Below are 16,602 nucleotides of genomic sequence, written 5' to 3'. Positions count from 1 at the left end.
CTTATCAAGCACTCCCTCCCTTTTTGGAAATGTAAGATATTTTAGCAGTTTATAAAATAGACTAGATATAACCTGAAGTGAGTGAATCTACATACTAAAAATAGACTAGATACAGACTAATGTGGGTAAACCAAAAAAGTGCTTCAACATCTTATATTTTCAAACGGAGGAAGTACTATTTGTAAGTTGACGTGTATTCACATTCACCCGCGTGAGTATGCTCGATGACACTTTATTTTATTTAGTGAAGCAAAACAATTAGATAAACCCAAGGATTATCCTCGAGCGGTTAAGATATCTGGTTTACTACCATTTAGCACAAATCATTTCTACTCCTAGTTTAGTTTTTTTAACGAGTTATTTGGTAATATTTTCAGTTATCTTCTAACCTATTCGCAAGAGGCAACAGCCCAGCCCAGCCCATTCCTACATGTAATCAGTCATCACGCCGCAAAACCACCACTTCTCGCAGCGTCTCTCTCTCTCATCAGAAAAGAAAAAGCGAAAAGGAAAATAAAAACTCCACAAGCGGCGGCAGTGCTCGACTTCCACCGCCGAATGCTACCCAAATCCCTCCACCAAAATCCCCAATCCCCATGGCGGCGAGACCTCCTCCGCCGCTGGTCGACGACCTCATGCGCGAGATCTTCCAGCGCGTGCGGCCGCACGACCCCAGGGCTCTCGTCCGCGCCGCCGCCGGCTGCACGAGCTGGCGCGGCATCATCTGCGACGCCGACTTCGCCCGCGAGTACCGCGAGTTCCATGGGGCGCCGCCCATGCTGGGCTTCCTCCACGAGGAACTGGACTACCCGCGCAGAGCGTTCGACGAGGCGTACTGGGTCTCCCACTTCGTCTCCACCGCGACCTTCCGCCCGCCGGCGTGTCAGGAACGCCCCTACTGGCACGCACTCGACTCCCGGCACGGCCTCGTCCTCTTCTACACCCCTCGAATGGAAGCGGACTTCGTTGTCTGCGACCTCCTCACCGGCAACGAGTGGGAAATTCACGCCAGCCCCAAGTGCGGCGACATCATGTGGTGGGAGGATGACGAGGACGAGAAACTCGAGCGCATACACTGTAATGCCGCGGTACTCTGCGCCAATGACCGATGTGACCACCTCGACTGCCATGGCGGCCCTTTCCGCGTGGCTTTGGTGGGCTCCTCCGATGGTGCATTAGTAGCCCACGCCATCGTCTACTCATCAGAGACTGGTGAGTGGAGCGACATGATCGAGGTTCAGTACCCAAATTGCATCAATGGCTGCGGGCACAGTGCTGTTGTGGGGAGTAAAGTCTATGTGCCGTGTCTGGAGAGTGACACTGTCTTGGAGTACAACTTTGGTGAGCAAAAACTATCTGTGATTGATGCCCCGTTTGAGGACCAGGATCAGAACCAGCCGTACCTTGAACTCATGGGGGTGGAGGACGGCATGCTGTTTTTTGCGTCCGTGGTGGATGCTAGACTCTACCTATGGTCAATGGAGGCTGGTCCCAGCGGAACTGCAGGATGGGCGCAACGCAGGGTCATCGAGCTTGAACCTTTGCTCCCTCCTGCTGCCGTCTCGGAGAAGTCGGACGCCTTGCCAGTTGGTTTTGCTGAAGGTGTTAGTGTCATCTTCCTGAGAACAGAGGATGGGTTGTACACAATTGATCTCAAGTCAGGCAAATGTGAGAAGGTGCACGACAGGATTCATGGTTTTTATTTCGAAAAGGTCATGCCCTACATGAGCTTCTACACTGGAGGTACAAATTAGCCCCGTATTGTTTTTCAAACATGTAATGGAATCATGAACACTAAACACGCCATTGACTACAATTTCAGCTCCCAATATGTCGATGAGTAGATATTTGTATGCATGTCTGCTTGTTTTTTTTTTGGTTTTCTGTTTGATCGCATAGAGATGTAGGAACTCATCCTTTTTACCGTCATATTATTTGTATATTGAGTTTTGCTGAAGATCTGGTTGACTGTAGGAAACTATGAGTAGTCCATGATTTTTCCTGCCATGTTTCCTTGGGTGGATTAAGTAATGATTTTTCCGTGTGGAACCCGATCTTAGGCAGATTAAGTAGGCAGCTGATCAAAGAACTTCATGGTAAATGTGTAGTTGGTTCTGTGTGTTTATTTGGCTGCTCTAGTATATATCCTGCACTGGTTAGGCCATACGACTTGGTTCACCTAGTCAAAGCTTTGCTGATCAGGCCCTCACAACACCTAGAGCAGTTTGCAGAACAATTAAATGATCAGAGCTTTGGTCTGAGCCAAGCGGGTGTTGGGCACCCAAACCTTCTTGTGGTGTGACTACAATTTTAGCTCCCAATATGTCGATGAGTAGATATTTGTATGGATGTCTGCTTTTTTTTTGGTTTTCTGTTTGATCGCATAGAGATGTAGGAACCCATCCTTTTTACCGTCATATTATTTGTATATTGAGTTTTGCTGAAGATCTGGTTGACTGTAGGAAACTATGAGTAGTCCATGATTTTTCCTGCCATGTTTCCTTGGGTGGATTAAGTAATGATTTTTCCGTGTGGAACCCGATCTTAGGCAGATTAAGTAGGCAGCTGATCAAAGAACTTCATGGTAAATGTGTAGTTGGTTATGTGTGTTTATTTGGCTGCTCTAGTATATATCCTGCACTGGTTAGGCCATACGAGTTGGTTCACCTAGTCAAAGCTTTGCTGATCAGGCCCTCACAACACCTAGAGCAGTTTGCAGAACAATTAAATGATCAGAGCTTTGGTCTGAGCCAAGCGGGTGTTGGGCACCCAAACCTTCTTGTGGTGTGACTACAATTTTAGCTCCCAATATGTCGATGAGTAGATATTTGTATGGATGTCTGCTTTTTTTTTTGGTTTTCTGTTTGATCGCATAGAGATGTAGAAACCCATCCTTTTTACCATCATATTATTTGTATATTGAGTTTTGCTGAAGATCTGGTTGACTGTAGGAAACTATGAGTAGTCCATGATTTTTCCTGCCATGTTTCCTTGGGTGGATTAAGTAATGATTTTTCCGTGTGGAATCCGGTCTTAGGCAGATTAAGTAGGCAGCTGATCAAAGAACTTCATGGTAAATGTGTAGTTGGTTATGTGTGTTTATTTGGCTGCTCTAGTATATATCCTGCAGTGGTTAGGCCATACGAGTTGGTTCACCTAGTCAAAGCTTTGCTGATCAGGCCCTCACAAGTCACAACACCTAGAGCAGTTTGCAGAACAATTAAATGATCAGAGCTTTGGTCTGAGCCAAGCGGGCGTTGGGCACCCAAACCTTCTTGTGGTGTTTTGGATAGGATAACTTGGTCCCAGCCATCCACCAGACCCTTGCCTGCGATTTCATTGTTATGTACTTCCAACATTCTAGTTCCAGATTGCATCATGTTCTGTTGTGGATACTTCATCCAGACAGCTAGAAACGAAATGATTTTGAGGGGAAGAGTGTGCTCCTCTCCTGCCCATCCTACCATCTTACGAAGCTTTGTCTCTTATGGTGCAGCATGGGGGCGGTTGCCGAACTCACAGCAAGCTTCGCACGCAGTTGTTGGTGCTACTACGATATAATCAAATGGCGATGGATCTGTTTACTTTCCTGCCCAGGGAGAATTTGAAGCGAACTTTGGTGTCTTCTGTTGCTGGTTGTGGTGGTGTATGCGCTTTGTTCTACCTGTGCTTGTGCAAGAACTTGAGTTTGTTCATCTAGGTTGGGTGCAACTCAAACTGTTTTCGAGGAAAAATTCTGAAGATTGATGTTTTTGTGGCACGAATTGGTGCCAATTGCTTAATCTAGGAGTATATATTTTTGCTGATATAGTGGTTGCTCTTGTCTGGAAACTGCATTCTTCTGGAGTTTATAATGTACAATGTTCCTGGTCAGAATAGGGTTCTCACTAGGGCAATGTTGCAAGGCACAGAATATCTCTGAATGCCCTGCAACATGTTCTATAGGTTTGAAAAGAGTGGATGCTATCGTCTTTAAAACACACTCTCCTGGTTTTACAACGTAAAATTTCTCTGCAGTAATAGTGTAATACATTTAGTAAAATTTCTCTACCAACATGGGGTAGCAAACAGCGACGGAACATTGAGATGCGATCAGTGTCATTTATGTGAAGTGGAAACTGAGGATAATTTTCACCCATTTGTGTGATGTCCTCTTGTGAAGGATCTGTGGATCATTATTTCTAAGGTTTGGCAACTCCCTGATATTGATTCAGTTCAGAACATTGGCACTAAGTGGCCGACCCGGAGGTTTGGAACCTGGCAACGCGCGAGGTCGAAATCGTCTGCGTTAATGTATGCTATGTGATTAGCACTTAATATAGCACGAAATTAATACAGATGATTTACCTTTTCATATCTAGTTGGATACCTGATGAAATACAGAAGCAGATCAGTGCAGAGTTATTGCATATACAAAGTTATTGCGCATGCATGCTTTTGATCCGCTTTCTCTCTGTCATTAAACTCTGCGTTAATCCATAATACTACTCGAGTACTTACACAATGTGTCAAACTAGTGAGACACGGGTGATTTATGCGCAAGATGCTATAGAATTCACCGCCAGTGCTCTTGGAGGGATTGTGACTTGGACAGAAAAAAGTCAAACTCAGCTACGTTCAGCAATGAAAACAATATTTAATTATCAAGCTAGGCAATCTGAAGGAACAAACGTAGCCATTAGGATAACAACTTAAAGATCAGACCTGAAATAAGTGATCAATTCATTCCTCAGCTGTGATCCTTGATACTCATAGCATTAGCATGCTACTATTAGAGTTGACCCAGCCTTATTCCCACCACACAATGGTTGCACCCAGGAAGTAAAATGAAATGATGGTTTCTTAAAAGAATGAATATATTCCTCAGCTTTGCACATGAGAAAAAAAGGCATTATCCATGCTAGATTCAGCATGCGCATTCAATTTTTTTGGATTTGATTGTTTTATGGGGATTCAACATGCACATATCATTTCATACCTGTATATAAACAAAGATTTAGCAATCTTTTAGACAGAAACAGAAGCATAAAAATCTACACAAGAAATCCGAGGTCAAGAGTCGCACAAAAAATCTGACACCATAATTCATACAAGGAAGCTGATGCTTCAACGGGGACATATACACGGGAGCAACAATGATTCATGGGAAATCTGTGACACTATCAACAAGATAATTTCATTTTCGTAAAGCAATCTAAACACTCTAAGAACATGAATCAGATGCAAATAGGATTGAACATGGACAGGATGGGTGGAATGCCGGAATCAGATGCAAAATAGAGCAGTCTGAACACTCTAGGAATATGGATGGAATGAAAGAAAATCAAGAACAAGATCAAAATCGGACGTGGACAGAACGGACGGCATGAATCATAGCCAGATGAGATCTGCTCGTGCCATGGGCAGATGAAGTTGACCGGAACGTCGGGCAACAATCCAACGAACCTGCTCGAGGAGCCCTCGTTGAAGGCCGGCCTAACACAACGACTGATTCTCAGCCCCGCCATAGGCGTGATGCGGTTCTTCAAGGAGCTTGGCCGGAGAATCTGAAAGAGGCCCCGCCCCCACCGCGGCCAAACGCCTCCTCGACTCACCTTCTTCGGCACGGGCCGGCACGGCCGCCGTGGTGGTGGTGGCCTGGTGGGTCTTGTTGCCGGGGGCCAGTGGGCTGAGGAAGACAGAGCCGGCGCCGCCCCCACAGCGGCCAAGCACTGCATCAGCTCCTTGAGCGACCGGAGCGCGACGACGAGCGCGGCCGGGTCGGCGTCGGCGGCGGCCTCGAGCACCGCCGGGTTGGACGCCCTTAGCGCTGCTGTCCTTGGACAACCGGAGCGCGGTCGGGTCGGCGTCGTCGGCGAGCTAGCCCGCAGCACCGTGGTGGGCATCACCGCCGGCCAGGAGGCGTGCTCGAGCTCGACGGTGCGCCAGATCCTTAGGGTCGGGGTCCGCAGCGCCGCACTGCCGCTGCCGCCAGATCATCTTCGCCTACACGCCGCGAGCACTCCGGCCGCCAGATCCTTAGGGTCGGGGTCGCCCTCTTCTCCGCCTGGCCTGGGGTCGAGCCATCCCCCACTCGGTGCGGAAGAGAAGGAAGGTGGAGGCGCTGGGTGGCGATGGGGAAGAGATGGAAACGAGCGATGCGGGGCAGCCTGGCAGGATTTAATGCCAATCAATGTGAGCGTTGGTGAGCAGACAAATACACACCACATACCGCATATACCTGCTATCAAATACACATGTAATTAGACAGCTGTCGCTTTCAGATTGGGCGCACTTTCATCCTCGCCCGTACCCGGGTTCCGATCGGCATTTTCGCTAAGTGGCTCCTTAATTTGCTAGCAAATATTCCAAAGAGGAGTATAAATATGGTGTTGATGACCCCGTGGTTATCTTGCGTGTTCGGAATGAGATTGTCCATGATAAATCACCTTCTCCAGTTGAAACCTCGAAGATATTCTTAGTAAGCTATCTGGATTAGTTGATTCAAATTAAACATCAATTATGGGGATGACATATGCAAGGGCAAGTTCGTTCTAAACCCTGACATGGATAATAAGAATGAAAATAAGAAGCAACGGCAAAACCAAAACCTGTTGTGGATCCTGCCTGAGAGGGGGTGGTGCAAAGTAAATACTGATGGTTCCTTTGGAGCTAATGGAGATGCAGGTTGTGGTGTTGTTGTTAGAGATCATGACGGTACAATTGTGGTTGTCTGCGTAGCTATTGTTTTGTCGTGATGATTTAGAAGCTGTGGTTTTTGCAATGCTAGAAGGATTATCTTTAGCCCTACATTGGTGCAATCAGCCGCTGGTAATTGTAGTGGATTGTCTGAAGTTGATTAATTTACTGAAGAAAGAAGAGATGGATAGATCAGTCTACTCGACTATCATAGAGGAGATTAAATCTTTGCTTAAGATTAGACCAACTTGTGTTACTCATATTAGTAGAACTCAGAATACTAGTAGTCATTTTATGGCTAACTATGCTAGAACTAGTAATCATACGGCGGTGTGGCTAACTTCCGAAGGGTTTAGCAGACATTTGCGATACCGGCTGTAATATGATTCTTTGAGTAATACAACTAATTTCGCAAAAAAAGTCAGACATTTAGTGGCAATCTCAAATCCCCACCAAATTTCATTAGTTACAATATGCATTTGAATATGTTTTTTTTGTGCTTGTATTTCTAACTTCTTATTTGATTTGATTGCCCTGTGAGGCTGTGACCAAGCTGTGGTGCCTGAACTTTCTTTGTTTGTTCAGATTGAGGTGGGGACAGGTTGGATATGTTGCTGTACGCTGGCTTAGCAATAAGAAGAACACTACTGTTGATATATTCACTTTCGTCAAACTAAAATTTAACGGATGGTTGAGCAATGAAGCCAAGCAAATTCTGTTGCAATCCAGACGTCTCAGGATTTGACCGACAAACAGCTGTTTCTAATTATTTAGAACATCTAGAGATGTTCAATAATAGGGCGGTTGCTTTTTTTTTTTGGGTGTGCGTGTCCAATCCTAAATCTGCCTAATGTTTTTTAAATCCTGGTTAAATCTAGGATTTGACCAAGATTCAAATGGGCATAAAATAAAAAAATGGAAAAATGAAAAACCAAAGCACATAGTCTTCTTATGTCATATAGTAAGCATTAAAGTTGATAAACAAGGTCTAGACTTATTCAAACTACACAAATCATGTATCTATCCGCAAACCCCTAAACTCTATCTTATGAAGTCAAGCATGAAGAGAAGTGCATGGTTTTGGGTTTCAAACATGGAAATTTCAAAAAACTCCCAAAAAATACATTTTAGAGTGACTAAGAAGGATACATGCTTCCCTTTTCATTTTCATGTTATATACTTGTTTAAATCTTGGTCAAACCTAGGATTTTACCAAGATTCAAATGTGCATCAAAATTCCAAAAAAATCGAGAAAAATGAAAAAACAAAGCACATAGTTTTCTTATGTCATATAGTAAGCATTAAAGTTGATAAACAAGGTCTAGACATATTCAAACAAGAAAAATCATGTGTCTACCCCCTAACCCTAAACTCTGTCTTATGTAGTCAAGCATGAAGAGAAGTGCTTTTGGGTTTCAAACATGGAAATTTCAAAAACCACCCAAAAGCTTTATTTTAGAGTGACTAAGAAGGATCCATGCTTATCTTTTCATTTTCATATTTTAAACTTGTTTAAATCATTATCAAACCTAGGATTTGACCAAGATTCAAATGGGCATAAAATTAAAAAAATCAGAAAAATGAAAAACTAAAGCACATAGTCTTCTTATGTCATATATATAGTAAGCATTTAAAAGATGATAAACAAGGTCTAGACAAATCATGTATCTACCCCTAACCCTAAACTCTATCTTATGAAGTCAAGCATGAAGAGAAGTGGTTTTTGATTTCAAACACGAAAATTTCAAAAACCTCCCAAAAGCTTCATTTTAATTAGACTAACTTATTAATTATGAAGGATCCAGGATTGATTACCTTTTCATTGTCATGTTTTAAACTTGTTTAAATCTTGGTCAAACCTGGGATTTGACCAAGATTCGAATGGGCATAAAAATTCAGAAAAAAATCGTAAGAATGAAAAACCAAAGCACATAGCCTTCTTATGTCATATAGTAAGCATTCAAATTGATAAACAAGGTCTAGACATGTTCAAACCAGAAAAATCATGTATCTACCCCTAACCCTAAACTATGTCTTATGAAGTCAAGCATGCATGAAGAGAAGTGGTTTTGGGTTTCAAACATGAAAATTTCAAAAACCTCCAAAAAGCTTCATTTTAGAGCGACTAAGAAGGATCGATGCTTACCTTTTCATTTTCATGTTTTTACTTATTTGAATCTTGGTCAAATCCTAGGTTTGACCAAGATTTAAACAAGTTTAAAACATGAAAATGAAATGGGAAGTGTGTATCCTTGTTAGTCACTCTAAAATGAAGCTTTTGAGATGTTCTTGAAATTTCCATGTTTGAAACCCAAAACCACTTAAGACAGAGTTTATGGTTAGGTGTAGATACATGATTTTTCTTGTTTGAATATGTCTAGACCTTGTTTATCAACTTGAATGCTTATGACATAAGAAGGCTATATATGTGCTTTGGTTTTCCATTTTTTCATTTTTTTCGAATTTTTATGCCCATTTAAATATTGGTCAAATCCTAGGTTTGACCAAGGTTTAATCAAGTTTAAAACATGAAAATGAAAAGGTAAGCATGAATCCTTTCTTAGTCACTCTAAAATGAAGGTACTTGAAATTTTTATGTTTGAAACACAAAACCCTAGTTCTCTTCATATGTTTGACTTCATAAGACAGAGTTTAGGGTTAGGGGTAGATATGATACATGATATTTCTGGTTTGAATATGTCTAGACCTTGTTTATCAACTTGAATGCTTACTATATGACATAAGAAGGCTATATATGTGCTTTGGTTTTTCATTTTTTTATTTTTTTTGAATTTTTACGCCCGTTTGAATCTTGGTCAAATCCTAGGTTTGACCAAGGTTAAAACAAGTTTAAAACATGGCAATGAAAAGGTAAGCATGGATCCTTCTTATGACCCTTTTGTTGTGGCTTTTTTTGGCTTTTGGCTTTGGCAAAAGCCAAAAAAAGCACCTAAATAGGTGCTTTTTTGGGCTTTTGGATTTTGGAAGTCAAGAACAAAGATTCTATTCTTTTGGCTTCCAAAATCCAAAAGCCCAAAAAGCACCTATTTAGGTGCTTTTTTTGGCTTTTGCCAAAGCCAAAAAGCCAAAATAAGCCACAACAAAAGGGCCCTTAGTCACTCTAAAATGAAGCTTTTGGGAGGTTTGTGAAATTTCCATGTTTGAAACCCAAAATCACTTCTCCTCATACTTAACTTCATAAGACAGAGTTTAGGGTTAGGGGTAGATACATGTTTTGTGTGGTTTGAATATGTCTAGACCTTGTTTATCAACTTGAATGCTTACTATATGACATAAGAATACTATGTGCTTTGGTTTTTCATTTTTCTGATTTTTTTAATTGTTAAACCCATTTGAATCTTGGTCAAATCCTAGGTTTGAGCAAGATTTAAACAAGTTTAAAACATGAAAATGGAAAGCTAAGCATGAATCATTCTTAGTTACTCTAAAAATCTTTCGGTCTGCAGAAGAGTCGAATCTGCAATCAGTAGTTACAAAAGCGACCCACCTGACAAGGTATTAACTTGTCAATGCCTATGGATTGTAGGCTAGGGTTTAGTTGGAAGTAGAGGGCAAGTAGATCTCGAAAGTTTCAGCCGAAAAGTACTCGACGATTATGAAATTTAGGGTTTGTGAACAATGATTCGATGATCTCTTCGTCCCTCGACTCCCCCTTTATATAGGAGGCGGAGCCGAGGGATTCGTGTTGTACAAGTTACGAGTCCGGGACGGTTTCTAACTCATCCCGCCAAATTACAAATAACACTTCCTATTACAACTCTAACTTTCCTTAATATATCTTGGGCTCCCGAATCTTCTTATTCTTCGGGTAATGGGCCTTCAGTAAACCCCGGGTACTATCTTCGGCAGGCCCATTTGGGATGCCTATGTCAGTAGCCCCCGAGATTTTGCTTGAATCGTAGAATCAGGGAAAATCTCCACAGTTTATTTTTATTCGACAACTTTAACTTTTCTATATTTCTTCACAAAAAATTCTATATTGTACAGGGATAATGGTAGTTGGGGCTAGTTCATCTGATGGATCAGGTACTAGTTAACTGCTCTCTTGGCAATCCGCAAAAACCTACTTCAAGATCACGTCCCTGGACATGACCTCGGGATACTGGTGTAAACTTCGACAGGCGCCGCTTAAGGTCTTACCATTCCGTCGAGTCCCGATAAAATTTATCGGGTACCTAACGCGTCCGTTAGGATTTTTCTTCGTATCCGTTGATACGGATAAAAGTAGCGAGCGCGAGTCTTCGGCGATGCCACGCCCAGCGAAACGGATACGGGGTCTTACCTTCGCAAATTTGCGGCATTCAGAAATTGATCGCAACTTTGGCGTTCTGAGAATATATTGTCGAGTGCTTTTTCGGCTGTTGGAATGGCACATTTTATCGGATCAAAGATGACTTATATTGCTCTCCCGATGGGAGTATATGTAGAGTTAGTTATAACTCGAAATATACTCTTTTGCTTTTCTATCTTTCTTTTTTAATTTCATCGGGCACGCGAACAGCGTTCCCGATGGGAGTAGCCCGAGGCTACGGCCAAGGACTTGTGCTTGGTTGTAGGCTCAACATTTTAGTCCACCTTATCGCTATATTTTCATTATTTCTCGATATGATCTTCTTTTCATCTCTCGGGTGCGCGAACAGCGCTCCCGATGGGAGTAGCCCCCGAGGCTACAGCCAAGGACTTGTGCTTGGTTGTAGGCTCCCACAATTTCTATATTGCCATACTCGAAATTTTACTTTTGTCAAAGTAGCCCCCGAGCATTTGGGCAAAAACTTGTATTTGATCAAAGGCTCCCGAAGTATTCAATAACTTCTCCTGTCGCCAATCTTCTTTTATTTTTCTTGTCGGCATGTTTCCCTTAGTCAAATTTACTTCATCTCTGTTAATAGTCGTAATTTTTCTGCCTTGTGGGTCCATTGTTTCCACCACGTTGACACGTCGTGCAAGTGGGGGACACACGTCCTCCGCTTTCCCTGGCGCACGTACTGTAACGCCTGTTCTATTCCATCTCAGTAAAAATACCTTTTTACCCTTTATCTACAAGATCTTTTTTCACCACACGATTTCTTCATCCAACGATGCATTGCTTCGCCCAATTCCTATATAAAACTTTCTTCAACCTCCGTTCTCATCTTCGTTTGCGCCGCACCTCTGTTCCTCTTTGCAAAAACTTCCACTGCACCCAACTCTCTTTGATCTTGCACACGCACGAACTCTGCTTTTCCAGTGCCGTTGATGCCACCGCGCGCGCGACTCACTCGCCACAGTACTCCAGAGTCCAAGATGGCCGCTGAAGATCTTGAGTGGGAGAGATCTAAAATCTCCAACCAAGACGTCAACATGCTGAAGAGGCTAGGCCTGATGAAGAAAGAGGACGCCATCCGCTTTCCCAGCGAAGAAAGCTACCCATCCCCTCCGATGGAGTACCGGGTTAGTTTCGTTGATCACCTCATCCGCGGCCTTTCTGCCCCAATTCACGATTTCCTCCGCGGCCTTCTTTTTGTTTATGGGATTCAGCTGCACCAGTTGACCCCCAATTCCATTCTCCATGTCTCCATTTTTATCACTCTTTGCGAGTGCTTCCTTGGAGTCCCTCCTAACTGGGCTCTGTGGAAACGCATTTTCTGCCTCCGCCGCAATGGCTCCCACAACGCCACCTATAACATAGGCGGTGTTGTTATCTGTGTCCGAACTGACGTTGATTACTTCGACGTCAAATTTCCTGATTCTGTCCAAGGGTGGCGCAAAAGGTGGCTCTACATACACGAAGAAAGTGCCAATTCTGTTGAGCACAACATAGTCCCTTTCGACGGAAGTGCCAAAGTTCTGCGCCGCCGCTCCTGGGATGCTTGAAGCTTCGAAGAAGAGAAAACGGTGACGAAGCACTTATGTCTCGTATTCATCGGCTTCAAAATACTCGAGGCAAGGAGCTGTGCGGTGTTCAAATCACCGCCTACTTCCTTAGGATTAGAGTGCAGCCTCTTCGGGCTCGCAAAAATCCCCTTTGGACGTATCTTTGGTAAAAATGACGCCAATAGGCTCTCCAATGATCTTTACGTAAAGGACTTGGAGAAGCTGATTCGAAGAATTTCCTCGCTTAACAAGAAGGATCCTATTCCCTCCTCTTGCCGCGTGGAACCATACAGCTCCGCCAATCCTCTCCCTGAGGTATTTTGTCTTCTCGAATTTTTGTCTTGTTTCGAATTTTTCCTGCATCTCATTGTATTGATATCTCTCTAATTTTTCTTTTGTCGCTATTTTCCTGCAGAACCATCCTACTGTGGCTTCCCTTCCTCCTCTTCCTGAAGATGGAGAAGTCGAAGAAAGGGCCATTGTCATGGATGACAATCAAGAAGCTCCATCCTTTGTGCACGAACCCGTGGATTCACGAAAATCGCGGGTAATTCCAGAAGGTACTTCGTCGGCACAATCTCCTCCTCCCGCTGTCTCCCCGAAAGGCAAAAGGAAAAGGAATGATGTCGAAGACTCCGGCACTTCCAAAGCCGAAGAAGTTGATCCTTCACACCAGAAGGCAACTTACGATCCTTATCTTGAATCCCTCGTCAGCTCGTAAGTCATTTTTATTTCTCCTTATTTCTGTACCCGAAATGTTTTATCTTGTCTTGCTTTTTATGCTGTCTTCTTTTAATCACAGTGATGACGAGGAAGAAGTACGAACTGTTGACGTGGCTCCCCGTACGAGCACGTCACATACTTTACTTGCTTCTGACACGCTAGTTGAAGGAGAAGAATCTTCGCATCCTCAACAAAACGTCGTCACCACTACTCCGCCATCAAGCCCCCTTGCTCCTTCACCAAAAAGGACGAGGGTTGAGACGATCATTGAGCCTGCCCCTCAATTGGGTAGCTCTTCCACTTTGCTCTTGGATGATGTAAGTTTTTGAATTTTCTTGCCAATATCTATATTTCCTCTATTTTGCTTTTTCATACCGATATTTCTCTTTCTTTGTTCTTTTTTGACAGCCCATGATCAAAGAGCTTATCCGTATCGGATCCCAATTCATTGGGTACCGTGAATATGCCAGCAGAGCTGAAGGTAATAATTTTTGACTTCTTGCTCTCGTCATTTGTCACCATTTTTGACCTTTCCTCTTTTTTTTTATTCCGACAGAGAAACTTGCAGAGGCCAACAAACGTGCCGACGCACTTGCTCAAAAACTGGAGCAAAGTGAAGCGGCCCATAAGAAAGCCGAACTTGTTGCTAGCGAGGCCAAAGCAGAGGCTGATGAAGCCAAAGCAAAAGCTGCTAGTGTCGAAAATCTGCAGAAAAGACTTGAGGATGATGAAACTGCTTTAAACGAGCACAAAGCTGCACAGGCTACTCGTGAGCAGGGGATCCTCAAGCGCCTGAAATCACAAAGTCGACACACTCAAAGTAATATTATTGATCCCTTCTATTTTTATGAAACCTGCTGTTTCTTGTTGTTGACCGACGTTTTGTTTCTTGTGGCAGGCCAAACAAACCAAGAGTTTGACCTGGAAAATCCCGACAATGATCCTCTCCTTGACGCACTTTCTTATCTGGAGCTGCATGGATCCGAAATTCGTGAAGGCGTGGCAAATGCTAGTGCAGGATTGTCGACGCTGTTCTCCTACTTCTTCCCGAAGAATGAGGAGCCCCCGACTTTCCTTGCCCTTGCCAAGAGCTTCAATTCATCAGAGGACCTTGGACTGAAGATGCGCCAGGAAAATATGAAGATTCTTTGTCGAAAGCACTTGTTGCCACTGGTTGTCGACAGCCAACAAGCTGTTGATTGGATGAAAGTTGGCGACACCGATCGGATAGAGCGATCAAGATGGAGGTCGCTGATTAAGGCAGCCAAGCCCAACACGAAGAAAATCTTGGCCTATCTCGGGATCAAACCAGCTTCAACTCCTAGTTCATCAAGGCCGGAGGTCTAGTTGCATGCCTCTTTGTTTTTCTTTCTCTGTTTCTTTTGCTCTTGTCGCCAAAGTAGTTATTTGGCGACACGTACTTCATTAGATCCACTGTAAGACCTTTGTAACTATTCCGAAAGATTAATGGAAACTCTATCTTTGCTTGTTGATTGATGTTGTCTTGCTTTATTAAATTTCAGTTGGTATTTGATAACTATACTCCATCTTCCGCTCCTTCCAATGTTTCCCCTTCTTCTTCTCGCTCAAGGAGAACTCTTGCTGATACTACACCTGTCGAAGATTCCTTGCCGCAAGAACTGGATGAACTTCGGCAGCAACTTCAGTATGCAAAGAAGCAAACACTTGTGATGATGGAAAAGTCTCGTAAGTCATCTGAAGCTGAAAAAATTGCACTTCAGCAAGCTCGCGAGGCCGTGGCTGCTAAGGAAATCGCTGCTTCCGAGGCTGAAAACGCGACTACTCGAGAAAATTTCATGCTCGAGTTAATGAACGAAGCCAGCGCGGATATGTCGGGTATGCTTGTTTCATCCTTCCCCTCCTCTTTTTTTTTATAAAACCACGATATCTTCCGTCTTCATGCTGCGTCTCTTAAAGTTTTCTGCTCTGTTGTTTAATAGGTTCCTTTACTGATGCTGTTGCCGAAGAAGAGAGGGTAAATACTAGGACGGCCCTCCTTGTTAACCTTTCCCTTGACCATGGTTCTCTGTTTTGGGCTACCCCAGAGAGGACCCGCCAGATTGTCAGATTTCAGGATCGCACCTCTCAAACTCGCGACTTCCTTGACTTCTGTACCAGGACCCTGTCTATGGTTTATAACTCCATGTTTCCTCGGAACGTTCAACCACAAACTCTTCCCGAGTTAATGGGGAAATTTAAGGATTCCCACAAGATCCATGGTTTTGTCAGAGCTCAGCGGTAGTCGGCGCCGGATTTGCCCTTATCATGCTTCGGATCCGCCACTCGAAGCTTGACCTGACCCAAGTTGTTGCGAAAGTTCATGAGAAGGTAAGGCGCCGAAGAGTTGGTGTCGGCCGAATTAACACGAAGGTTTCGCCTATAGCCGAAGAAATGATTGAGGACCTTCTTCGGATGGATGCCGACTTTTTGCAGATGGTCATTATGCTGATTTTCTTGGCGCTGCTCCTGAAGAAAACAGAATTACCCTTGATGACATATTGAATCATGACTAATTATTTTCCTTTGGTAGATAACTCTTCTTTGGAACCCATGATTGTGATTATATTGTGAAGCAATCATCATATTTCTATATTTGTCTAGCCTCCGAGTGTTTCGGTGGCTATTTACTGTATTTGTGTATTGCGAGGTTTTGAACCAAGGCATTTATTCAATATGTAGTTTTGGCGAGTATCAGCCCCCGAGCTTCTTTGTTGAGTACTATTTTGTATTTTTATTGACTCGCGAGGTATTTTAATACTAAGGCGAGGCTTTTCTTTTTTCGAGGAACTATATTGAAATTCGTCGGGTCGGAGACTTTGAGCGTGTCGATGAAGAAAAGTTATATTGACACTATATTTATTATATTGCAGCACCGCGAGCCCGCCTCATTAAAAACCTTTCCCGGCCCCACTCGGTGCCCCGAAAAAGGAAAAGAGTGCGTCTGAAAACTCGCGGGCGTTTCAGTACATTGAAGTTTTACAAGGACTATATTTCAGATCTAGGCGTAGAACCGCCTGAGTTGCGCCACGTTCCAGGGGTTTTGCTCCTCCACCCCTGTCTTCTTGTCCTTTATCCTGTATGCTCCTCCTCCGATTACTTTCGTGACAATGTAAGGGCCAAGCCATGGTGACTCGAGTTTTTCATGACTTTTTTGCGTGAGCCGAAGAACTAGGTCTCCCACCTGAAAAGATCTTGGACGCAAACGTCGACTGTGGTAATTCCTCAAGTCTTGTTGGTATTTGGTTACGCGAGATAGTACTTCGTCTCTAGCCTCGTCGAGTGCATCGACGTCATCTTCTAGCGCTT

General features: G+C 43.5%; 1 protein-coding gene across 1 annotated transcript; it reads left to right on the top strand.

Moving 5' to 3' along the window:
• Positions 1-596: 596 nt before the first annotated feature.
• On the top strand, positions 597-3,561 carry LOC124694782. Its single transcript, XM_047227731.1, has 2 exons — positions 597-1,743; positions 3,497-3,561. The coding sequence occupies exons 1-2, from the start codon at positions 597-599 to the stop codon at positions 3,559-3,561; spliced, it is 1,212 nt and encodes a 403-aa protein (XP_047083687.1).
• Positions 3,562-16,602: the final 13,041 nt, after the last annotated feature.

This window comes from Lolium rigidum, chromosome 3 (assembly GCF_022539505.1).
Source record: "Lolium rigidum isolate FL_2022 chromosome 3, APGP_CSIRO_Lrig_0.1, whole genome shotgun sequence".
NCBI lineage: Eukaryota > Viridiplantae > Streptophyta > Magnoliopsida > Poales > Poaceae > Lolium > Lolium rigidum.
The sequence above is the reverse complement of the archived record's forward strand: the minus strand, read 5'-3'. Positions and strand labels throughout refer to the sequence as shown.